Source organism: Xiphophorus hellerii, chromosome 10, assembly GCF_003331165.1.
Source record: "Xiphophorus hellerii strain 12219 chromosome 10, Xiphophorus_hellerii-4.1, whole genome shotgun sequence".
Taxonomy (NCBI): Eukaryota; Metazoa; Chordata; class Actinopteri; order Cyprinodontiformes; family Poeciliidae; genus Xiphophorus; species Xiphophorus hellerii.
This window is the reverse complement of record NC_045681.1, coordinates 212158-235638: the sequence shown is the minus strand read 5'-3', so window position 1 is coordinate 235638 and position 23481 is coordinate 212158. Positions and strand designations below refer to the sequence as shown.

The following is a 23481-nucleotide window of genomic DNA, read 5'->3' as shown; positions in this document are numbered from 1 at the left end:
TAAATATTGTGTCCAGTGTGTCATATGATCAATGTGCAGTGTGAAATTTAAATTAAATAAATTATTGACTGTGGCGACTCCAAAATAATCATAAGAAGATATCTAATCTGTCTGTAACCAGTTTTTGTTAAAAAAACTGGTTATGTCAAAAACAGAACTGCATCCATACTCTTATATCTCACTGTTTTATATGCATGATTGTGTTTATGTTGTGCTATTTTAAATGAATATTTCAATTTTTCCTAGTTTTAAGATGTACTGTTTAAAAGCCCATCGAGGGACAAGTGCTGTGAATTAGCTGTTGCTCTAAACAGGACAGGTGTCAAACTCCAGGCCTCCAGTCGCTGTCCTGCAGGTTTTAGATGAGCCTCAGGTACAAAACACTGGAATGAAACGGCTTCATTACCTCCTGGTGTAGCTCAGGTCTCCAGAGCCTTAATGACCTGATTATTCTGTTCAGGTTCTGCAGCAGAGGCTCATCTAAAGGTTGCAGGACTGCGGCCCTCCAGGACTGGAGTTTGACACCCCTGCTCTAAACACTGACAAACAGGGAACCGTTGTTCTGTTTGTCTGTCCCTTTCAGATAAACTTTAATTAATTAGTGTTAATCAGGAAAGGGGGCAGCGCAGCAGAGCTTTGCCCCGCCAGCAGGGGGCAGCGAGGCTTTCATTGTGGATTCTGCTCCAACCCCTTCAGGGAACATCAGTTCATCTTGGAAAATAAATGCAACAATAGTTTGACTGGAAAATATACATTAGTTCATGATAAATGTATCATATAGATATGTATTAATTTATGATAAAAGACACAGAAGCAGGTTTTAAATGTTTCTTTGATTCCAATAGTCACTCTTTACACTCACTCCAACCTTAACTCACAAACACCCTCAGGTAGGTGGCGCTGTGGAAACCATGGCATTATAGAGAAACATGATGGGGGGGCAGGCGATTTAACAAAAATAGTCTCTTTAATGAAGATAAATCTGTTTATATATTATAGGAATAAAGTGTGAAACCTCTAACATTTGCTTTCTCTAGAGTTGCATAGCTGTGGGGTGCATCATCTGATGATGCCGACGGATAAATTTCCTCCTTTAATACTTTATAGGATTATTTTGGCTCAAAAATTCACTGTTAAAACTTGACTTCTGTCTAAAACCCTCATTGTGGGCGTCATGGTAACACAGAGATGGAGAACAGAAGGAACTCCACAACAGTTTGTCCCAGAAAGCAGCACGACCAAAACAAAGCAAAGCTGGAATCTCCCAGGTTGTACTGTCTCTTGAACGCACCACTCGCTCCTCAACCTCAGAGCAAAATTACTAAATGAATTCCTGCTGTTTCAGACCCAACACCGGACCCGAGTCCTCACCCGCTCAGTGTGTGCAAGCTGCTGGTTCTGGAAGGAACCGGACTGGTTCTGAAATCAGTACGGTTCTGAGAGCCGGTACCGATCCGGTCCGTGTCTCGGTAAGCTGAGCCAAGCATTTAAACCAGGCAGTGAAACAAACGAAGGGAAGGGGAACTCTACAGGAACCGGTCCGGTCCGTCCAGGCTCCTCCGTACATTCACTGAGCCGTTCAGGAAGTGGGAGCGTCTGTCCTCTCTGCAGCTTTGGACCCTCTGCCCGTCCAACAGGAAGTGCCTGGAAGCGCGAGGCGTCACCGGAACTCGTAGATGGCGGCGCTGTGCTCAGGAACATGGGTCAGGTTCAGGGACTGGTACCTGGACAGCAGAACCAGAACACTGCATGAAGAGTCTGTGACCAAGAACCCAGAAACAGGAGAACAGGTTCTGACCACAGCAGAACCGGACCAGCGCTAACGAGTCGAAACATCAACAAGTCCTATCACAACAGACTGAACATCTGTTAGCATTAGCCTAGAAAAGGTTCTGGTCATCTTTCACTGTAGATAAATATATCCAATACATTTATTATCAGCTGTAACAACTGTATTAATGTTGACACTGGTTTCACTGGTCAGCCTAACTGGGATAACTGGAACTGCAGGCGTTACCATTCAGAGCTCCGGTGGTAGTAAAAACCCTCGATGGTCGCCGTGGACTTCTGGAAGCAGATGTAGTAGAAACCGGCAAAGGAAGCACCACTGATGTCCTTAATGGTGTGATCGGGAACCAGAAACTGCTCCTGGGGGTCAGAACCAGGAGAACTGTTAGCAGCAGGAGAACAGAACCGGACCGGACCCACCTTTAAACTCCAGCTTACTTTCCACCTCATGAAGATATAGTCGGAGCTCTTCAGATCCTCATAGTCAAACTCATCAGAGTTGAAGGTCTTTGCGTACTGGTAGAAGGCCTGGAACTTCCCCTGAACAGAAACCGGATTATTATGGGATGTCTGTGGACGCCAGACAGTTTTAAAAGGTTCTACATACCCAGTGTTTACGATCCACGTCTTCATCTGCGTCCCACTTCCTGGTGAGAAACGGACGCTTCCTGCTGATGATCTCTCCAGCAAAGAAGGTGGTCAGTGTTGGGTATTCCTACATAAACAAGCAGGGGAGGGGCATCCTAATTACATAACAGTTTTAAACACTTTGTGAAATGGTTGGAAGACAGGTAGTGAAGGTTTTTGTTCAGCTAAAGCTCCTTCAATTTCCCATTAGCTGAAATAGATCCTGGGTTTTTGTCCATCAGTCATGTTGCTATGGAATAGTAACGCTAACAGGCTGTTAGCATATTGTGATGGCCATGAAACCATCATACAACAACAGTCTTCAGTCAGAGGCTTCTTTGGATTTGCTGCAAAACTGACTGCTACTGGAGATTCTTTGAAGATCATAGGATTTTATGAGTTATGACAAAATTTAATTTCTCTGTGGGATAAATGAAGGAGTTTTGAAACATGTTGGCCTCCTGAACACGGCAGTTTGGATTCAATCATCCATTTATAATTTATCACCATCATTCAAACATTTATAATTTACCTGAAAATCCACCAAGAAAAGTGAAATAATTGAATAAAAGGATGGATTGAAGAGCCAGTAAATTGTAGACATGTGAATGACCTTTCAGACCATGTGAACAGACATATTTAGATATGTTTTTAAAAAAGCAGCTTTTCTGTCTGCTGGTATGGAAACAAACATGAAGAAGCACTGACTTCTGTCAATCCTTTAATCTTCAGGTAGCCACACAGGTAGGAATCCTCCATGGTCACATGCTTTGAGAGAGAAAGAGAGAATATTTTCATTCCACTACTCATTTCTATCCACTTATGTAGCAAAATAAATCTGCCTGTTGCTGTTCGTACTGTTAATAATGACTTATCAACATTTAAACCGCATTAAATAATCATTAGAAATGATTCTATAGTGTTTTTTAGTGAAGAGCAGAAGTTTGCTCTGCTACACCCCCAGCTAGGTGAGTTAGTTCAGGACAGGCCGGGACAGATCTGTTTTTCTCCAGCTGTCAGTCATCACCGCGTCAGATTGACACATCACCACATTTCTGTCACATTTACACCAAAACATTCACACGCAAACATTTCACTTCCCTACCTGTAACACAACCTCCACGTCATAAGAGTTTCCTTTGCTTTTCTGGTGGCCCCTGAATTTGGAGCCGCTGTACAGGAGCGAGGTGACGACGCCCGGCTGCTGGGTGTTTATCGGCGGCGGCGGGATAAGCGAGGCCGAGGATGTGAAGGCCGCAGGGAAGTCGCTGAGGTATCCAGCGGGGACGGGCATGTCTCCTGCTTCGCTGGCTGGGCACCAACCGCAGGCACCAACCGCAGCCGTGCTGGCGAAGGACTCCAGTCGCTTCTAGAAACCGCTAAAGAAACGCTGGATCTGTTCAAAAACATCCAAACACCCGTTTATCTCCGCCGCGGCACAGTTTAACCAAGCTGCCCGAGAAGTAAAGTGGACTTCGTCGCTGCGCTCTGACCGGGAGCATCAGCCTCTCTCATTGGTCAACGGAATTCACGTCCCAAACATCGGAAACGCTGATTGGAGTAAACCGCGGAAGACTTTACGTGAACATTTGAGTGTAGTTTATTTCGTTGTGTTCCACGCGTCTACAGAGGTTCTACAAGACTACATTTCCCTTCAGTTAATGACATTTGGGAAGAAGTTTGAAGGAGAAGGTCAGAAGCGTGTTTTTGAACAGAGGAGCTGCTGCGTAACACGAGAAATAAATAAAAACAGCAGAATTTAGCTTAGCTGCTGGACAGTTAGCTACTTACCGCTAAAGGAGACGGACTCCAGCAACGCTGCGTGAAATTAAATGAAGAGCTGTCAGTTATCTGAGATTTTATCTACTGTAGCAGTGCTCCTCATTAAGCTCCGCTATGTTTAAAAACGTTATTAGACTGCAGAGCCGCTTAGGTGGTGTGATTACCTTTTGTAAAGTGTGTCCCAGACATGAACCTTTCAGGAATGCGATGAAATACTCCACAGCCTCAGCAGGTAGGATGAAACTGGGCAGATAAATGATTGTGCCAACCCTGCTATCTTTTGTTCTCAATGGATTTTGTGTTTGCTCTTTTCTAGAGAGGAAGAGATTTTACCAAGATGTCAGTATATCCCAAAGTGAAGGTAAGCATTAATATAATATAATATAATATAATATAATATAATATAATATAATATAATATAATATAATATAATATAATATACAAACCCTGAATCAGTTTATTACCTTCCTAAGAAAAGGCGAGGCTGCCCCAGATCTGACTGGACATGATTCTGCTTTCTAGTGGACAATATGCGTTAATGATGTGAATGAACCTCCAGGTGGTCTGTATGAGGTAAACCTGGACAGAAGAAAGTTGAAGACCCCCAGTGGGAAGCTGTTCACCGTGCCAAATGAAGCCCTGGCCATTGCCGTGGCTACTGAGTGGGACGCTCAGAAAGACTCCATCAAGTTCTACACCATGCATTTGGTATGGTTTTACCGGATATGTGCCAGAATATTTGATTGATCGCATATAACCATACAAAAGGCAGCGTGTCTGTCAGTCTGTTGGAAACAGGAGAAATAATTTCACTTTTTAGCAAAAAGCTGAAACCAGAGTTTGAGACATGATGAGCATCACCTGAGCAGATGAAGCTCTAACCTCAGAGCGGATCTTTGTCCTGATGAATTTGAACTGATGATGAAATGTTTTCTGCAGACCACTCTGTGCAACACGGCTCTGGATAATCCCACTCAGCGCAGCAAAGAGCAGATGATCAGCGCCGCTCTGAAGTTTCTGGAAACCGACACCATCTGGTATCATGTTTTAAATAAATGTTTTTCTGCTGCTGCTGCATTTAGATGAGACATTAATTGTCTCTGTAGCCAAAATTTAGACTTTCTGCCTTTTAAACCTACAGACACATTTCCTATTTTCTTAATCTCATTGTACCTAAACTCACTTTCTGCTGTTTTCAGGTTCTGACGTTTTATCATGTTGTTGTAGTATCCGTAAAACCTGGTTTGGCTGTATCAAACCGCTAAGGAACTAACAGGGATGCACCAGAACCTGAAAGCATCATTCAGCATTTATTGGACGTCTCATCTCAAACAAAAACATTAATGGAAAGTTTTGTGGAAGAACAATCTGTGTGTGTATTTCTGGACTTGAGATTAGATTGAATTTTAAAGAGTGAAATTAAAATAGGTATTCGATTGTTCTGTAGTAAAGCTGCTTTCTGTGTTTTTAGCTACAGAGTAGATGAACCTCCAGGTTTGGTTGAGCTGCAGAGGAATGAGTGGGATCCTGTGCTGCACTGGATCGAAAGCAGGTAACAGTTAGATTCAGCTGGAGACAAGATGCAACAACAACGACCCGCTGACCTGCGTTTCACCGACAGATACAACGTCACTATCGGATCATCATCCAGCATTCTGGGTCCCCAGATCCCAGAGGGAACCAGGGAGACGTTCAGACAGCATCTGGGCTCCTTCTCTCTCTGGTCCCTGACAGGTGAGGCTCGCTGTGGCCACTGCTTCGGGCCGGGCGCCGGTTCCTGCTGAGCCGGGCCAGACCAGGCGCCAGTTCCTGCTGACGTGTGTCTGCTGCTGTGCAGGGCTGGAGTTCGTCATCACACAGCTGAAGTCTCTGGTTCTGTCACTGGGAATGCTGGACCGGCACCTGAGCGTAGAGCGGGCCGTGCTGCTGTCCAGACTGGAGGAGGAATACCAGGTAGAACCGACCAATCACAGAACCGCACCTGCTTTAGGGAGTTATCTGCAGAGATGCACCGATCCAATATTGATATCTGTATCGGTCCCAATATTAAAATAATTTCTAGATCGAGAATCAGTGACAATATGGCTGGTCCTAAGGACAGATTTATTTTTATCTAATTCTTAATTTAAAATTCCTAATTGAACTTTCTGAACATTGTTAGTTTATTTTTACATATTTAAGTTAACCAAAGTAGTGAACTTATTGTTTTAGTCAGTTTCTTATTTTCCATTGGCTGTTTTGCTCCTGACTCCAGGTTAAAGTTGTTTTTACATGTTTGACCAGCTGGTGGCGCTACTGCTGTATTTGAATGAGCTGTTCTGGTGAAAAAATAAATTCAATTAAATTTATTTATCAAATAAATTAGTAATTCAGTACATTTATCTCTGTTATTTAAAAAAAAATTAATGTTTTAAGTCAGTTCAGCTGTTTTTCTGTATCGGATCGGTATCGACCGATACTGAACCTCAAATATCAGTATCGGTATCGGAAGGGAATCGAGTGGGTCAGTGTGTCCTAGTTATGTCAGCTGGTCACAGTTAGGCCTGTCTGTCTTTCAGATTGGTCTGAGCAAGATTTCGTCTGGTTTAAAATGTTTTTCAAAGATTTGTTGGCTGAACTTGACCTGCTTTATCTTTGATCTTTCGTGGTTATTTGTCAGATTCGGCGCTGGGGAAACGTGGAGTGGGCTCATGACTACGACATGTATGAGCTGCAGGCGCGGACGGCAGCGGGAGCGCTGTTCGTTCACCTCTCATCCGAGAGCTCAACCGTTAAACACAAACTGATGCAGGACTGATCGGCTGGTTCTGGAAACCGGCCCGGAAACATCCAGACCGTCGGCTCACATGGTTCTGGAGCGGCCAATCACAGCAGACTGTTGTCAGGTCATCTAAATCTCAGATCAGTTTTTCTTTTTGTAAGTTTTTTTAAAATGTTGTAACTCTTCACTTTCTGTTGGGACGTTCTGGACCAGGTTGGTCCTCAACCCTTTCAAAATAAAGCGTCATGTCAGTAAATACCAAGCTCACCTGTCCAGGAGTTTGTCTGTGAGTAACTTGCTGTGACTGTGCATGTTTTCCAGCTTCTTTCTGTTCTCACTGCAACCAGCAGCTGGAACATCCCAATGATTTCCCAGTTTACAATAGAAAACATGTTTGTTGGGTTTAACCTTTGACCCCAAATGCTGCAGGTTGAAGAATCCAAATTTTACTGATAAAGGTCCTTGCTGATCTCACAGGTTGGAATTAGATTCTTGGATGTGATCAATACTAAAGACATTAGAGATGCACTGATATGAAATGTAGTCAAAACTGATATTAATATAACGTATAAAAAAGGACAGTCAGTTAAGTCAGCAGCCATATTGGATTCTGTGATCAAACTCTTCAGTTTTTTGCTTTCTTGAACTCTAAACTTGTGACCTTGACGTCTCATCCTAACAAGCGCAAATATATGGAAGCCCATTTCTGCCAAGAAAGAAAAAATAAAAGCCCAACAAGAAGTCATAATTTAGAGTTTTAAAGTCATAATTTTAACTTTCCAAGTCATAATATAGACTCTCTGTGACTTTCTATCTCAGTCAGAGGCTTCTTCACATTTGCTGTAGTGCAGACTGCTACAGGATATCCTTGCTGCCCACATCCATCACCATCTATAATAATTTTTTGATGAACCTTGGATAATATGAGTTACAGCTACAGTTAGTTTCACTTTAGGGTCAACAAAGTATTTTTCATTTGAATTGAATAATTATTCACTTAAGTATTTATTGACTGAAATAATTATGATAGCATGTTCAATGCATTTATCTACAACTTCATTTTAATTAGAATATTTGTAGCCTAATTACTTATTAAAGTATTATATTGTGCAACCTCTTTAAATCCCTGTTACTGTTACCTGTTGTATGGAAATAAACAAAAGTAGAACATATTCTTTATTTTCATAATTACATTGATAAGATGAATATTGCAGTTCACTTATCAGGAGTTTATTGACCCAACCTTTGGTAAGTGTTATCTACAGCGGCTTTAATAAGTGCTGGGACTGTCCAATCAAAATAAAGCTCTAGAATCTGTTGACCAATTGTGTAAGTCTGTGGGCGTGGCTTAGTAGACGTCTCCTATTGCATCATCACCGTCGTCCCATGGACTGACTTGTTTATTGTCGAGCAAGATGGAGTTCCTTCTGGGAAATCCTTTCAGTACCCCGGTGGGTCATTGTATCGGTGAGTCAGAAAATCCCGAGGTTGCAGAAGATGGACATGTTCGAGGTTTATGTGAGAAGTCATTTAAAATGTTGCTACTTTAGCATGCTGACGTCTCTGAATGAGTGGAGCCTCCGTTAGCCGCCTAGCTAATGAGCCTCTGGTCCTACCCTGGTCACCGTGGAAACCTGGATGTTAACTAGTTAGACGTCTCCTTTATGTGCTTGTAATTAACGCTAGTTGGTGCTAACTGTATTAGCAGTCAGGTCTGTTTTAGCTAAGGGGCTGGGGTGAAGTTAGCTCTCTGCTAGCCACCAGTCATCGTCATCAGGCTGCTGTGGTTATGGAAAGACGTTAATGTTTTAATGTTTGTTCCAGAGAGAGCCACTGATGGGTCCCTGCAGAGTGAAGACTGGACCCTCAACATGGAGATCTGTGACATCATCAATGAGACAGAGGACGGGTGAGTAGCCATCACTGTAGGCTAATAATCTGTACTCGGCTGTTTTAACCTGAGGAAAGGCTGACTGAAGGCCCTCAGAGTTCCTCCCTCACCTGTCCTCCATACCTGGGCCAAGGTGAGAAAAGGAGTCCAGCTCTGGGTGTGTGGGGCCTCAGTGCTTATCTCCTGCTCCATAATCCTCTGCTTTTATTCCTTTAGCTGGTGTGTGAAGTCCAGCTTTCTGTTTGATTAGCGGGTCGTAAACGACCCGGCCCGGCCCGGCCCGGCAGATCTCCTTCACATTAAAATAAACTGAGACTGAAATGCTGCAGCTGCCTAACCCTAACCCTCCCTCCAGAGCAGCTTCAGCTGGTTTTACTCAGCATGCCTGAGTGAAGGTGGACTCTTGGAGAATAGTGAACACTTTTTCTTTGTTTTCACCTTCCCTCACCTGCTGATCCATCCACAATTAGCAACAGGTTTTATTTTCACATGTTTTTGTTATGAAGCTTGTTGCAATAAATCAACTAATTGCATGATAAGTCAAAGTGAACTTGATCATTTCCATTTGCATGATAGTTTTCCCTCATCTGTCTCTAAAAACACTGGATGATTCGAGCCTTCGGTCTCAGCTGGCCCCGTTAGTCCAACAGATTTCATAATTCATTTTATTTGTTGTTCTGTTCTTTGGTTTGTTTGTTTTGGATATTTAAAATGTCTTCTAGTTCCATTGCTAAATGTTCATTAGAAATTAAAGTTTATTAATCTTTGAGATTCTGTGCTTGGATTATTATGACATTTTCATTATATTACTTGAAAATTGTCTCAACATGACAATATTATCATTTATCACAATAACTACTGGCTCAACTTATCACCCAGCAGGCCTCAATGTCATTTATTAAGTTTTATTAAGTTTTCAGAAGAAAATTCAATCAACCTTTTCCACAAAATAAAGCTTGGTGTGTTTAATAGCAGCTAGCTAAATGTTCTTCCTCTGTGTAAATCTGGGGAGATAATTTAAATGCATGCCACGCTTAAGATTTTGCTTAAAAATCAAAACTATTTTCTTTCCACTTCAGTTATGAAGTGTTGGTTTTTCATATGAAATTATAATATTTCCATCAATCTTTGTGGTTAACATGAAAAAAGCTCATAGATCTAGAAAAATGATCTAGAGAAACTCATCCAGTCGCATTGATTCCTGCAGCAGCGTCTTCACAGGTCTGTCCAACAAATCAATCCTCCAGCTGCAGCTGATCCAGAACGCTGCTGCTGGAGTTCTGACCAGAACCAGGAGGATAGAGACATAAACCCAGTTCTCCAGAACCTCCACTGGCTCCCTGTAGCTCAGAGGATAAACTTTAAATCCTGTTAGTTAAATCACTGAACACATTAAAGATCTGCTGCTGCTGGACCAACCTTCCAGACCCCTCAGATTCTGGTTCTGGTTCTACTCTGCATCAGAACCAGAACCAAATGAGGAGAAGCAGCATTCAGCTTCTATGCACCTGTGCTGCATGACTTTGTGTTTTTATGTTTATGATGTAAAGCTCTTTGAAATGCCTTGCTGCTGAAATGTGTTATACAGATAAAATTTGACTGATTGATCGATTGATTGATTGATTGGTAGGGTGTGAAAAAGTTTGAATGGCGTCTCCCTGAAGATGTTGCTGGTTATCTTTCTTCTCATGGTGTGTTGCTGGTATTTGTCCTGTCTGAACCCATGCGGAGGCTTCAGAACGCCAGGCTGATGTCCGGCTCTGTGTCTCTTCCCTTCAGGCCGAAGGATGCGATGAGAGCGGTGAAGAAGCGGCTGAGTGGCAACAGAAACTACAGGGAAGTGATGCTGACTCTAACGGTGAGATGCAGCAGCTGCAGGATAAATCTGTCAGCATGTCTGAGGAGTGAAGGTTGCCTCTCTTCCGTGATGAAACGCGCTGACAGCTGCTGCATCTCCACCAGGTTCTGGAGACGTGTGTGAAGAACTGCGGCCATCGTTTCCACGCCTTGGTGACCAGTAAGGACTTTGTGGACGGCGTCCTCGTTAAAGTCATCTCTCCTAAGAACAATCCGCCTACCATCGTTCAAGACAAAGTCCTGGCTCTGATCCAGGTAGGACAGCTGCAGGTAGTCTCGGTCACTGTGGTTCTGGGTTACCTGAACCAGATCAGGTGACTCTGCAGCTCCTGTTTCCACCTGAGCGGCCGTCAGGACGGAGCTACTGAAGTAGAGCTGGAACAACTGGACAAATGAATTGATTACTGGAATAATTGATTGATCTGGAAGAAAAACTCAGAGCGATAATTAAACCAAAAGTACAAACTAACTCACATATTTACAGATAAAGAAGGTTTTTATCTTGCATGCAAAAAGTTTCATGCAGTTTTGTAGGCCTGTCACGATAGCAAATTTTGCTGAACGATTAATTATCTAAAAAATTATTGCGATAAACGATAATATTGTTTGAAGACCTTTTTACACTGATTTAATGGAAATGATGTAATAATGCATGTGATTTCCTGCCAAAGATAGATACACTTTATTTTCAAAAGAACATTTAACACTGGAACTGATAAACAAAATAAACCAAACAACCAAAAACAAAAATAAAATTAATTCTCAGTCTCCATTAACAAAAAATTTACTTGAAATAAACCTAAACAACATAAAGCCACAGTGGAAATAAATACTGCATTCAACCAAAAGAGTGCAGATTATGAAGTCTGTATATTATGTTGCCCTTCAGTGATAATTAGATTTAAATAGAGAAGATGGGCACATCGACTACCTGATGCAATAGTTCACACTACATGATTTTTTGCTCCTATTTTTCCCCTTGCGACAATTTTTAAACGTTGGTCTTTCTAGGCAACTAGATCGTCGTTGCCGCTTCGATCTAAATCAGGGTTTTTCCCCGACTGGGATCTTAACGCAGCCTGTTGAATGTGACAGGCAGCCAATCAGAAAGCGAGGATTCTCCTCCATGTTTTCTGAGGGGAAATTACGGAGGGGAATCCCAAACAGCTGACACGGAGCAACCGGAAGTCCAGCGGACATTGGAGATGATATGTGGAAACAACATTAATGTTTATTCAACATGCAAAGAATATAGAAATGACAAGAGGAGGAGTTGGAGCGAAATTGCTACCGCAGTTGATAAACCCGGTAACTTTTCAGCTGTTCTTCGTTAACGTGACGTAAATAGGTTCTAATGATTTTCATTCAGTCAGGACTTTACGCTGACACTAGCCACATGCATTGCAGGTAGATTGTAGTAAAACATTGATTAATGCCTGGTTTTAAAATTAGTTCACTGGACTTGTAGCCATTATTTTGTGCCCATTGTTGGACACCACAGGGCAGGACCGAACCCGATCGAACCGTTATACCTAGGATTTCTGTCGGCTAATGTGGGTCTGTCAGGTTTTGAAAATGGGCCGACAATCGGCCGACAGCTCTAAGATCGTGTAGTGTGCGATGAGCTTTACACTGAGGAAATGAGGAAGGGAGGGTCAGTGGAGAGAACCGGAGTTGAGCCTTTTTTCATTTAGTGTCATTAACAGAAAGAGAAAAAAGCCGGAGACGATAATGCCGATAATTAAAATGACGTCGATAATTTTAATTTATCGTACGATTAATTGATTTATCGTTTATCACGACAGGCCTACAGTTTTGGTTTAATTACTGCTCTGGTTGCTCTTTTTTAGCACCTGCGCTCCAGTTAACGATGAATCACTAAATTAGTTGCAGATCAATTCAATAATCGATTGATCTGATGAGTCATTTCAGCTCTAATTTTCAGGAACAGACTCTAAGTGCTGCTGTGTGAAACCTCGGCTCTGAAGATGGCTGCTGAAGGTTTTCGGCTCAGACAGGAAGTGGGTTAACTGCTGGTTCTCTTCCTGCAGGCTTGGGCCGATGCGTTCAGGAGCAGTCCGGACCTCACAGGTGTGGTCCAGGTGTACGAGGAGCTGAAGAGGAAAGGCATCGAGTTCCCCACCTCAGAGCTGGAGACTCTGTCGCCCATCCACACCCCTCAGCGGGTCGGAGCCTCCGCCGCTTCTCACTAAATGCCCCCACTCTCCCTGACCTCTGACCTCTGCAGCTTTATCCATGGCCTCCTTGTGTGTCGTTTGCAGGCGGCGTCAGCTCCAGAGGGCGACTCTGCACTCCACAAGTACAGCAGCAGCAGCAGCAAGACTAAAGCCGCGCCGCAGCCCGTCCCACCAGCCTACAGCGCGCCGCAGGCCCCCAGCCTGCAGCCGGGGGGCGCCGTCACCCCCAGCCCTGAGCAGGTGCTGCAGCGAACCGCTTCACTGACCTGATGATTTATCTAAATGCAGGTTTAGTGATTTAAAGCTGCAGTATGTAACTTTAATAATATTAATAATATTTTTTAATATTTGTTGAAAATGTCATGATGGTTTAAAAAGATGAGCTGTGAAAAATGAAGCTCCTCTGATTTCTCCCAATTCTAACAACCAATCAGAGCCGGGAGGCGGGACTTAGCGCTGTCAATCGCCCTCCATGTTGTGCTGCTCGTCTTCACAATTGCCCACTGCTACGCTACAGATAGCATAGCCTGTCATAAAAGCTAATGCTAGTTAGCATAGCCACCGGTGACGGCGGATGAACAGTTTTCCTGTAATGGTAAGTTGTTTCTCTGCCATTACCACATTTAGCAGCGAGTACATGAGGATAATTGACAACTCTAAGCCCCTCCCCCTGGCTCTGATTGGTTGTTTTTGATCCTGAATGGTTTCAGACGGCAGCAGCAGCTCAGGGAGGAGCAGGAGAGGATTGATCTGTTCAGACTGTAACAACATGGAGTCAGTTTAATAAATATGTAAAAACATTTTTATTAAAGTTACAAACTGCAGCTTTATTTGGTGTTAGGCTGCAACCATTAGCTTGCAGCCTAATGGTTGTTGGTGTTTGTGTTGCTCAGATTAGCCGGCTCCGCAGCGAGCTGGACGTCGTCCGTGGAAACACCAAGGTGATGTCAGAGATGCTGACGGAGATGGTGCCAGGGCAGGAGGACGCGTCAGACTACGAGCTGCTGCAGGTCAGGCCTCGGGCCTCGGGCCTCGGGTTAACTCTGAACACCGTCATAAACCACGAATCGTCTGTCTGCGTTGTCAGGAGCTGAACAGGACGTGCCGAGCCATGCAGCAGAGGATAGTGGAGCTCATCTCCTGCGTCTCCAACGAGGCGGTGACCGAGGAGCTGCTGCACGCCAACGACGACCTCAACAACATTTTCCTCCGCTATGACAGGTCAGAGCCCTGAAGTGCCTGGTTTCCGGTTGTTTTCCACCTGGTTTCAGGCTGGTTTCCGGTTGTTTCCCAGTTGTTTTCTGCCTGGTTTCTATCTGGTTTCCGGTTATTTTCTGCCTGTTTTCCGGTTGTTTTCAGGCTGGTTTCCACCTGGTTTCAGGCTGGTTTCTGGTTGTTTTCCGCCTGGTTTCATGCCAGTTTCCGTCTGGTTTCCGGTTGTTTTCAGGCTGGTTTCCACCTGATTTCCGGCTGGTTTCTGCCTGGTTTCCGCCTGGTTCCTGCCTGGTTTCCGGCTAGTTTCATGCCAGTTTCCACCTGGTTTCAGGCTGGTTTCTGGTTATTTTCTACCTGGTTTCCGGTTGTTTTCTACCTGGTTTCAGGCTGGTTTCCGGTTGTTTTCCACCTGGTTTCAGGCTGGTTTCTGGTTGTTTTCTACCTGGTTTCAGGCTGGTTTCTGGTTGTTTTCTACCTGGTTTCAGGCTGGTTTCCGGTTGTTTTCCACCTGGTTTCAGGCTGGTTTCCGGTAGTTTTCTACCTGGTTTCAGGCTGGTTTCCGGTTGTTTTCCACCTGGTTTCTGCCTGGTTTCCGGTTGTTTCCCAGTTGTTTTCTGCCTGGTTTCTATCTGGTTTCTGGTTATTTTCTGCCTGTTTTCCGGTTGTTTTCTACCTGGTTTCAGGCTGGTTTCCGGTTGTTTTCCACCTGGTTTCAGGCTGGTTTCTGGTTGTTTTTTACCTGGTTTCAGGCTGGTTTCTGGTTGTTTTCTACCTGGTTTCAGGCTGGTTTCTGGTTGTTTTTTACCTGGTTTCAAGCTGGTTTCTGGTTGTTTTCTACCTGGTTTCAGGCTGGTTTCTGGTTGTTTTTTACCTGGTTTCAAGCTGGTTTCTGGTTGTTTTCTACCTGGTTTCCGGCTGGTTTCCGCCTGGTTTCCGGTTGTTTTCCACCTGGTTTCAGGCTGGTTTCTGGTTGTTTTCTACCTGGTTTCAGGCTGGTTTCCGGTTGTTTTTTACCTGGTTTCAGGCTGGTTTCCGGTTGTTTTCCACCTGGTTTCTGCCTGGTTTCCGGTTGTTTCCCAGTTGTTTTCTGCCTGGTTTCTATCTGGTTTCTGGTTATTTTCTGCCTGTTTTCCGGTTGTTTTCTACCTGGTTTCAGGCTGGTTTCCGGTTGTTTTCCACCTGGTTTCAGGCTGGTTTCTGGTTGTTTTTTTACCTGGTTTCAGGCTGGTTTCTGGTTGTTTTTTACCTGGTTTCAGGCTGGTTTCTGGTTGTTTTCTACCTGGTTTCAGGCTGGTTTCTGGTTGTTTTTTACCTGGTTTCAAGCTGGTTTCTGGTTGTTTTCTACCTGGTTTCCGGCTGGTTTCCGCCTGGTTTCCGGTTGTTTTCCACCTGGTTTCAGGCTGGTTTCTGGTTGTTTTCTACCTGGTTTCAGGCTGGTTTCCGGTTGTTTTTTACCTGGTTTCAGGCTGGTTTCTGGTTGTTTTCCACCTGGTTTCAGGCCGGTTCCCGCCTGGTTTTGCTCTGAACCCAGTTTTGGGTCAGTCCCAGAACTTTTGGCCTTGTCAGTTTGAAATTTGTTGGTTTCCAGTTTGATGCGGTGTCTGTTTCTTGTGCTGCAGGTACGAGCGGTTTCGGTCCGGCAGATCCTCGGCTCAGAGTGTCAACAACGGGGTGAGTCGCCGCAGACTTTCTGAACATCTCCGCCTGGCTTTTTGAACCTTTTCTTTAAACTCACCTGTGGCTGATTAGCTGCTCTCGGTTATTTCTTCTTATGTTTTCACATTTCATCATGGTGTGAATGATGGTCCATCAGATGAACAGGCCCAGCCTGAGATCCAGGCAGCTGGAACCAACCGTCACTTTCTCCTCTAAAACCTTCAATAGGTGTAGATTTATACTGAGACCAGGTTGTGCCCAGCAGGGGGCGCCACACGGGCTGGATCCAAAGTAAATGCATCCTGGTTATGGAGAAATTGTAATGATCAGGAGCTGAGCTGCTGTTCTCCATTGCAGACCTAAAACGGTCTAGTCAAAGCTCCATCCAGGTTTCTAAGCAGCTTACATGAAACCTGCTTTGTTTCAGCCTCTGAATGCCTTCAGTTAAAAATGGCTGGGCGTGCCGTGGTGGTGTAGCGGTTAGCGCGACCCATATTTGGAGGCCTTCAGTCCTCGACGCGGCCGTCGCGGGTTCGACTCCCGGACCCGACGACATTTGCCGCATGTCTTCCCCCCTCTCCTCCCCCATTTCCTGTCTGCCTACTATCGTATAAGGGACACTAGAGCCCACAAAAGACCCCCGGAGGGGTAAAAAAAAATAAAAAAATGGCTGCTTCTGACCGGCGCAGCCTTTGAAGGTATTCACAGCCTGTTATCCGGTTCTGTGTTTACTCTCACAGGTTGCTGTCTACTAATTAGGCAACTTGTTCAGGCTGTGGATTTTCTTTAGGGGCTCCACAGAAAAGGGGGATGAACACAAATCCACATGAAGCTTTTCTTTCTACTTTCTAAATTTTCTTCAAATTAACTCTAATGCACAGTTTAGTTTTGGCGTGGCGCTATGAGAGATGCAGCTTCAGGCGGGGATCTTCATCCAGACTGACCGTCACCTCATCGTCTCTGTGCTAGCATGCTAACATTGTCCACTGTCTCTTCCTCTCTGTCCATGTGTTTCTGTGGCTAGCTGAGACAGGCAAGTATGGAAACTGTCCTCCTCTCTAAATCAGCCGCCGCATCAGAGGCAATAAAAGATGGCGGCTTCTTTAGCTTCCAGTACTTTTACCCCGTATGGCAGCAGCTCTCAAACCTTTCAGATTTAACCTGTGCAAAGCAACCGGCCACTGATAAAACCCGACACACTGCGGCTGCTGGAGGTAAAGCTCTGGAAGATGAAACAGCGTGTTAGCTTGATGCTACAGGCATGGTGACGGCTCACCGTTTGCCGCCGTTGGACGTGGCAGAAGCAGAGAGGCATTACATTACAGGGGCCCGTCGGCCAATCAGGAGCGATCGCTCCATTAGTTTGTAAATGAGGGAGAAAGGAGGATTAGTTTGGAGTTGAGAAGAAGTTCAGCGTTTGGACCTACTTCCTCCTGAGGTTTAACCCTCTAAAGCTTTTCCTCCAAGCTGCTTCCTGTTGTCGTCAGGTTGTGAGCTGCTGCCATCAGCATGTCTTCCCTTCACCTTCTCTCATCGCCTTAAACAGGAAGTAGATCTAGGCACCAAAATAAAAGCCTGTAGCACGGCCATGTTGTCTTCTCTGCTGATTCTCCTTTTCTGACCCTCAGTGTGTTTTCCTGTCTGTCCCCTTAAGAAGCAGCTACTTCCTGTTGTCCTCATGTTTCCCTGCGCTAACCACTGAGCTGTTCACTGCTGTGCATCTCACCGGACTTTATGTTCTGATGATTAAAGTATTGCAAAGTGTTCCAGTTTCTCCTGAGCTTTAAGTATTGATTATTGTTTATTGATCAGGTTCTCAGTGAGGCCACAGAGGACAATCTGATTGACCTTGGACCCGGCTCGCCTGCGGTGGTCAGCAACATGTCCAGCGCCGCTCCGTCCAGCCTGCCCCCCGCCCTGAGCAGCGCTGCAGGGAGGCCCTCGTCCCCGGCCTCCCTGGCCTCCCGCCTGGCCGGTTTAGGTCCATTTCCACCTCGTTTCTGCAGTTACACATTACGCATGCAGTAATCTGCTCATATCTTTACATGTTCACAGTAACTGGCGGTCCAGACAAAATCAGTTCTGTAGAGAATCACAATCCTGGTGCTGGAATCCTGAATAGATTCACAAATTGATTTTAGTTTGCTTAGTTTTTTGTATAATCATATCCAAACACTAGACTCTGAAAGAACCTCATCTCTAACAACAAGCTTGAAGCATGAGCCAGCTGCTGCTGTAGCTCCCAGGTTTGACCACTAGGAGGCAGCAGTGCTACAGATGTAATTCATGCCGGACTATCATTCATTCATGCACACTGAAACGATTCAAAATATGGTCAGTCAGACATTTATTAATTGGTAATAAATTGTAAATAACTAAAACGAGCTAAGTTTTAAAGATGATTTTTGCTTTAATGTTGTGTAGCTGATCCTGCCTGCGTTATGCCTGACTGGCTTTTTTTCTGCATCTCCTGCAGACGTGGGCGCCGACAGCGTCAGTAGCACTCTGAGCGCGCTGAGCAGCTGCAAGCCGGCAGCAGCGCAGGATGACTTTGACGTGTTCGCTCAGACCCGGAGCGGCGCGCTGGCAGAACCACACAGAACGTAAGAACCCGGTCACGGTTCCTTCCATTGGAGCTCCAGGGTTTCCCCTGCAGGAGCTCCAGGGTTTCCCCTGCCGGAGCTCCAGGGTTTCCCCTGCAGGAGCTCCAGGGTTTCCCCTGCAGGAGCTCCAGGGTTTCCCCTGCAGGAGCTCCAGGGTTTCCCCTGCAGGAGCTCCAGGGTTTCCCCTGCAGGAGCTCCAGGGTTTCCCCTGCAGGAGCTCCAGGGTTTCCCCTGCAGGAGCTCCAGGGTTTCCCCTGCAGGAGCTGGGAGCTGCTGAAGTCTAACTGCATTGTTTTGCTCTCAGGTTGTCAGCAGCAGACGCTGCAGCGGACGACCCTCCGCCCACGCTGGACGTCCAGCAGCCGGCTGCTGCAGGCGCGGTGAGTTGTGATGTCACTTCCTGAGCCTTTAAATGTCAGATTATCCTCCAATTGGAAGGATAGGATTCTTTATTGGGGACAACAAAACATTTGTCATAAATGTTATCCCAGCATTCATGACTAAATTCTTCTCCCACTGATAAAACTCTCCGTTACGTCTGACTCCACCAGGAAAAGATTCTTTTAGTTTGCTTCGTTTTGATTATTTCATACCCAGCCTTCACTTCCTACTGGGACCAGTAAGCATACCAGTTTGGGTCCATGTCCTCCACCTCTGGACCCATTTCATCCTGGTCATTCGGAATTTTAACAGTTTTGATTTTGGCTGCCGCTAATGATTATTTTAGTTACCAATTAATCTATCACTTATTCTGACAATTAATGGGATAGAAAATGTCTCATATCCTCAGGATTATTGAAATAATTGTAAATAATCCTCATAAAAACTTAAATCTCAACTGTAATTAATTTGTTTTCTTCTGAACTGGTTAATTGATTGTTGAAATAATCATCTAATTTAGTAATTGATGAATGAATTAAAGTCCACAGACTCTTTTTGTGAAAGACAGCAGAGCAGAAATAAATCGAAACATTTTGAATTGAAGTTAAAACAAATATTTAGTGTGTAAATCTGTTGGCCTCTCCTGGTTCACATTGATCAACTTTTCCTGTTCAGTTATTAACCGGTTAATCAATAATAATTCCCAGAATGGATGTTCAGATTTTCTCATGTCGACGTTTGAAGGGTTTTTGCTGCAGATGATCAGATGTTCTCTAGAGGAAAGCTCTTAAAAATGTCTATTTTTAAAAAATTCATTTTTTCTCATTTTGTATAAAATAAGCTTAAATGAAAAAACCTGCAGAATGTTTCTTTTTGCTGTCAGATTAATTAGTTAGTCCAGATGTTTTACTGGTTCTGACCCGTTTGGGTCTGTTTACTGGAGTCACACATGCAGATACTCACCATGAAATAAAACGTAAATCTAATACATAATAATTACCAAGCTATTATTTGAGGTGAGGAGAGCAGCAGGTGGATTAGCGGCTCCGTTCCAGATGTTGTAATCTCCATCTCCAGATTATTTTCCGTCTTTTTCTGTTTGTCATCTTCCTCAACATGTTTTAATGCGTTTCGTTTGGTTTCTGTTTCTTTGGATGTTTATTTGTGTGTTTTTCATTTGGCGGCCTCCTGCGGCGCCCCCTGCAGGGCCGGGAGCGTCAGTCCTCTGTCATGGATGACATAGAGGAGTGGCTGAGCACCGATGTGGTGAGACGGATCACAACTTTTAGTTCTCATCCTTTTCTTTGCTTTTCCTTCTGTTGAGCTTCTCTGTGCAGCTGGAAAATAAAACGTCTCATTTCCTTGAAGTGGGATTAATAATTTCCTGGTTTCTTTTCTCGCTAAGCTGAGTTTACCGCTAAACGCACCGCTAAGTGTTGGTGAAGGAAATGATCCAAGAATATAAACTGATCAACTTGATGGATTAGATATCAGCTCTGTCAGGTTTACATGTTTGTTTCACATCAAATGAATTAAATTCATCTGACCTGAAATTCTTAACATTTTCTTCTGCAAACATTGATCTGATTTACAACCATAAACTTTAAGTATTTAACTGGTTTTATGTGTCAAAGTCGATTATCAGCTGGAAATAAATGGAGTTTTCTAAGGAAATCTGAAAAGTGTGGTGTGCATTTATGTTCAGCAGCTGTGAGTTACAGCTTTGTAGAAGAATTTTCTGTGGCATTTCTCTTCCATCTTCACATATCTAGAGAATATTTAATCTGTCTTTGGAGGAAAAAAACACAAAAAAGTTGGATGCAGGTCTGGACTTTGACTAGGCCATGAATCTGCTCTGACCTAAAGCATCAGATAATATCTCTGGCTGGTCGTCCTGCTGGAAGCTGAACCTCCAGTCTCAGCTCCATCCGCCTTCCCACAGCATGATGCTGCCACCACTGTGCATGGAGCCTCAGATTCTATAATTAGTAATTGTGTGACTTCTGAAGACTGATAATAAAATGTCCCAGTAATTATTGTGATGAACAATAATATTGTTGTTTTGAGATCATTTTGAACTAATATAATCTTAAAATAAATTATAAATAAAGTGACCAAAACCAATAAATAAAATAAAACCAAACAAACCAGAATAAATAAAGTCAAACAACAAAACTGTTCTTGGAAACATATTAATCATCAGAGTGGAAATTATTGAGTTCATTTTAATATGTTAAAATGTAATTTATAGATTTATTGCAACCAGCTGTGGTATCAGTTACTTGGCTTGAATCCAAATGCACTCCACACTTTTCAGACATTGCCCTGCAGTCGTGACGTTTCTCTGGTTTTTCTGTCCAACAGAAAGGAGACGAAGGAGAGGAAGGCGTGACCAGCGAAGGTAAGACGTAGAGCTGGTTTCACTTCCTGTTTCCTGTTGCAGAGTCAGTTAGCTTCAGTTAGCATCATTTAGCTCCAGTTAGCGTCGTTTAGCTTCAGTTGGCGTCGTTTAGCTTCATCCCAGCTCTCCTTCTTCCAGAGTTCGATAAGTTCCTGGAGGAGCGGGCCAAAGCTGCCGAGACCGGCCCGCCGTCGCCCCCCAGTGGCGCGGCGCAAGGAACGCCCAGCAGGAAGAAGACGGGGAGACAGGAAGACGCTCTGCTGGCCATGTAGACCATCAGCCCCCGTTGATCCTCCTACGTCTCCAGACCAGAACGGCTGCAGTCCAGAGACGTCCAGGTCACCCACTTCCTGCTTCCTGTGTCCCACTTCCTGTTTCCAGACATTTTCAGTAACTCTGAGGCAGGACGGCCATCATATCAGCGTTGGGTTTGTTTTAGCTGCTCCTAAGCAGAACCGACCCGTTTGGTTCTGTAGGACTGACCGTCCTCTCTGATGTTTGTCCTAGTCAAATCATCTCCCAGTTGGTTTGTAAATGTTTGGTGTATATTTGCTTCAGAGTCGCTGGTTTCATTAGTTTCTGTTCAGAACAAAAAGGGAAAAACCTCCATGATGCGACAGGAAGAAGAAAGGCGGGAACTTCCTGTTGATCCAACTGAAGCTGCTGGCAGGGCCGGCCCAAAGCCCCCAGGGGCCCGGGGCCCCTGTCCCCCACCGTGGGGCCCCCTTACATTATATCCTGACTGTTAAAAGAAGCTGCTGCCGCAACGTTTGCTCATGCCTTGGGCCGGCTCTGCCTTCACTGTTTGTTTTGTCCTGAACTCGTTTAGAGGACCAAACGTTTCGATTTGACTTCCTGTTTCTGATTCAGCTTCACACTACAGATGGAGTTTGCACATCATCGGTGTCGTTATTAATCTAAAGATTTGCTGACATCCTCAGAGGCCTGACCTTTCAACACCACATTTGTTTTCAGAAATGAGTCGCAGCGTTTAGGTCCAGACCAGCGCTTGGTCGCCGCGGCAACGAGCGTTTCCGTTGAGCTGCAGAAGTAATTTATTCTCTGATCAGTATTTAAGTATTTTATTGAGCTGAGGATCAACTGGCATCATGTCTGGACTTTAATGTTGTTGCTTCTGTTTCTGCTGAAGAGATTCCTCCCCCCTCCCCCACCCGCTGCTGCTGATCAGGATTTATGTTGTTGGTTGAAATCAAACGATGAAGATGAAGATGAAGGTTTTAGTCTGAAGTCACCAGAACAATAACCAACATGAAGATTGCACTTTTTAGAGATTTCCTTTGGTTTCCGGGTTTTGTTGTCGCTGGTGATTCTGGTTCCAGAGCGAAGCCGCCATGTTGGATCTGAACTCGGAGCCGCCATGTTGGATCTGAACTCGGAGCCGCCATGTTGGATCTGAACTCGGAGCCGCCATGTTGGATCTGAACTCGGAGCCGCCATGTTGGATCTGGGCTGCTCCATCTTTCTGTTCTTTGTGTTTCTTCAATTATGCATGAACTCTAAATAAAATAATCGGTGTGATCCACATCCATCTCCAGGTTTTTCTTCCCAGTTTCCTGACCTCCACACTGACCTCGTCATCCTAAAGCTCAGCAAGAAATTAATTTAGTTCAGAAAGTCGAACTCGGATTCATTGAACTGTAAAGTCAGTTTATTATTGATCATTTTGATTATTGGTTTTCAGCAGCTGTGAACCATCAGATTCCCTCTTAATGAGATTATTACAGAAAATCAATCCTAAGATTTGAACCCGTTCAGACCCGGAAGCCCCGCCCCCTCGTGTCCATATAAGGACATTTAGTTCTTCCAGATAAGTTCTTATTCTTCCACCATGATCCTCTTCATTAATAATTAAGTGTAAAGTTTGTAATATTTCTATAAAAACACTGAAATGATTTTGATCCAGAATGTGTTTCAAAAGTAAAAGTTCCTGTAATTTCATCCTGAATGTTTCTGGTTTCTGAGGACTTCAGGATGAACTCAGGTCAGAGGTCAGAGGTCGGGGTGTGAGTACTTCCTGTTGGGATTTGACTGGAATATTAATGATGATGTCACGGTCTGAGCCCGCAGCATCACAGGTCCTCCTCTGTGCATGAAGTCGTTTTAGTTAGAAAGTCAGATTCTGTGACAGTTTTTTGCTTTTGGTTTGAAATCTGCACTTAAAAACTCCATGAAGCCATTTTATTTAAATTTTATTCAATTGGTTCATTTTATTCTTCATTTAAATGTCAAACATTTTCTCTACTAAACGTCCCGTTTCTTGAGGAAACTCTTCCTGCTGATCTCCAGATAAGCTATTTATT

The 23481-nt window shown here is 44.2% G+C and overlaps 3 protein-coding genes across 5 annotated transcripts; 2 read left to right on the top strand and 1 right to left on the bottom strand.

Moving 5' to 3' along the window:
* Positions 1-814: 814 nt before the first annotated feature.
* On the bottom strand, positions 815-3895 carry LOC116726587 (glucose-induced degradation protein 4 homolog). Its single transcript, XM_032573363.1, has 6 exons — positions 3521-3895; positions 3124-3183; positions 2396-2503; positions 2227-2328; positions 2018-2148; positions 815-1724 (listed from the first exon to the last, which is right to left on the bottom strand). The coding sequence occupies exons 1-6, from the start codon at positions 3707-3709 to the stop codon at positions 1661-1663; spliced, it is 654 nt and encodes a 217-aa protein (XP_032429254.1). The 5' UTR covers positions 3710-3895; the 3' UTR covers positions 815-1660.
* Positions 3896-4042: 147 nt separating this feature from the next.
* atpaf2 (ATP synthase mitochondrial F1 complex assembly factor 2) lies at positions 4043-7220 on the top strand. Its single transcript, XM_032573362.1, has 8 exons — positions 4043-4429; positions 4514-4558; positions 4757-4905; positions 5137-5234; positions 5669-5749; positions 5819-5931; positions 6035-6150; positions 6857-7220. The coding sequence occupies exons 1-8, from the start codon at positions 4312-4314 to the stop codon at positions 6992-6994; spliced, it is 858 nt and encodes a 285-aa protein (XP_032429253.1). The 5' UTR covers positions 4043-4311; the 3' UTR covers positions 6995-7220.
* Positions 7221-8293: 1073 nt separating this feature from the next.
* On the top strand, positions 8294-22705 carry tom1l2b (target of myb1 like 2 membrane trafficking protein b). 3 transcript variants are annotated; one of them, XM_032573357.1, is made up of 15 exons: positions 8294-8425; positions 8783-8867; positions 10629-10707; positions 10812-10961; positions 12758-12892; positions 12989-13144; positions 13798-13914; positions 13992-14125; positions 15739-15790; positions 17588-17756; positions 18252-18378; positions 18683-18758; positions 19966-20025; positions 21124-21160; positions 21299-22705. In XM_032573357.1, the coding sequence occupies exons 1-15, from the start codon at positions 8374-8376 to the stop codon at positions 21430-21432; spliced, it is 1563 nt and encodes a 520-aa protein (XP_032429248.1). In that variant the 5' UTR covers positions 8294-8373; the 3' UTR covers positions 21433-22705. The 3 variants fall into 3 exon arrangements, with proteins under 3 accessions (XP_032429248.1, XP_032429249.1, XP_032429250.1); XM_032573359.1 differs by lacking the exon at positions 8294-8425 and adding an exon at positions 8456-8476; XM_032573358.1 differs by lacking the exon at positions 19966-20025.
* Positions 22706-23481: the final 776 nt, after the last annotated feature.

Coding starts and splice junctions, on each gene's coding strand:
- LOC116726587 (XM_032573363.1), bottom strand. CDS start 3,709: ATGCCCGTCCCCGCTGGATACCTCAGCGACTTCCCTGCGGCCTTCACA. Junction 3,184..3,520: donor ACGTGGAGGTTGTGTTACAG/GTAGGGAAGTGA, acceptor TCTCTCTCAAAG/CATGTGACCATGGAGGATTC. Junction 2,329..2,395: donor ACGTGGATCGTAAACACTGG/GTATGTAGAACC, acceptor GTTTCTGTTCAG/GGGAAGTTCCAGGCCTTCTA.
- atpaf2 (XM_032573362.1), top strand. CDS start 4,312: ATGTTTAAAAACGTTATTAGACTGCAGAGCCGCTTAGGTGGTGTGATT. Junction 4,906..5,136: donor AGTTCTACACCATGCATTTG/GTATGGTTTTAC, acceptor TGTTTTCTGCAG/ACCACTCTGTGCAACACGGC. Junction 5,932..6,034: donor CTCTCTCTGGTCCCTGACAG/GTGAGGCTCGCT, acceptor GCTGCTGTGCAG/GGCTGGAGTTCGTCATCACA.
- tom1l2b (XM_032573357.1), top strand. CDS start 8,374: ATGGAGTTCCTTCTGGGAAATCCTTTCAGTACCCCGGTGGGTCATTGT. Junction 13,915..13,991: donor CAGACTACGAGCTGCTGCAG/GTCAGGCCTCGG, acceptor CTGCGTTGTCAG/GAGCTGAACAGGACGTGCCG. Junction 17,757..18,251: donor CTCCCGCCTGGCCGGTTTAG/GTCCATTTCCAC, acceptor CATCTCCTGCAG/ACGTGGGCGCCGACAGCGTC.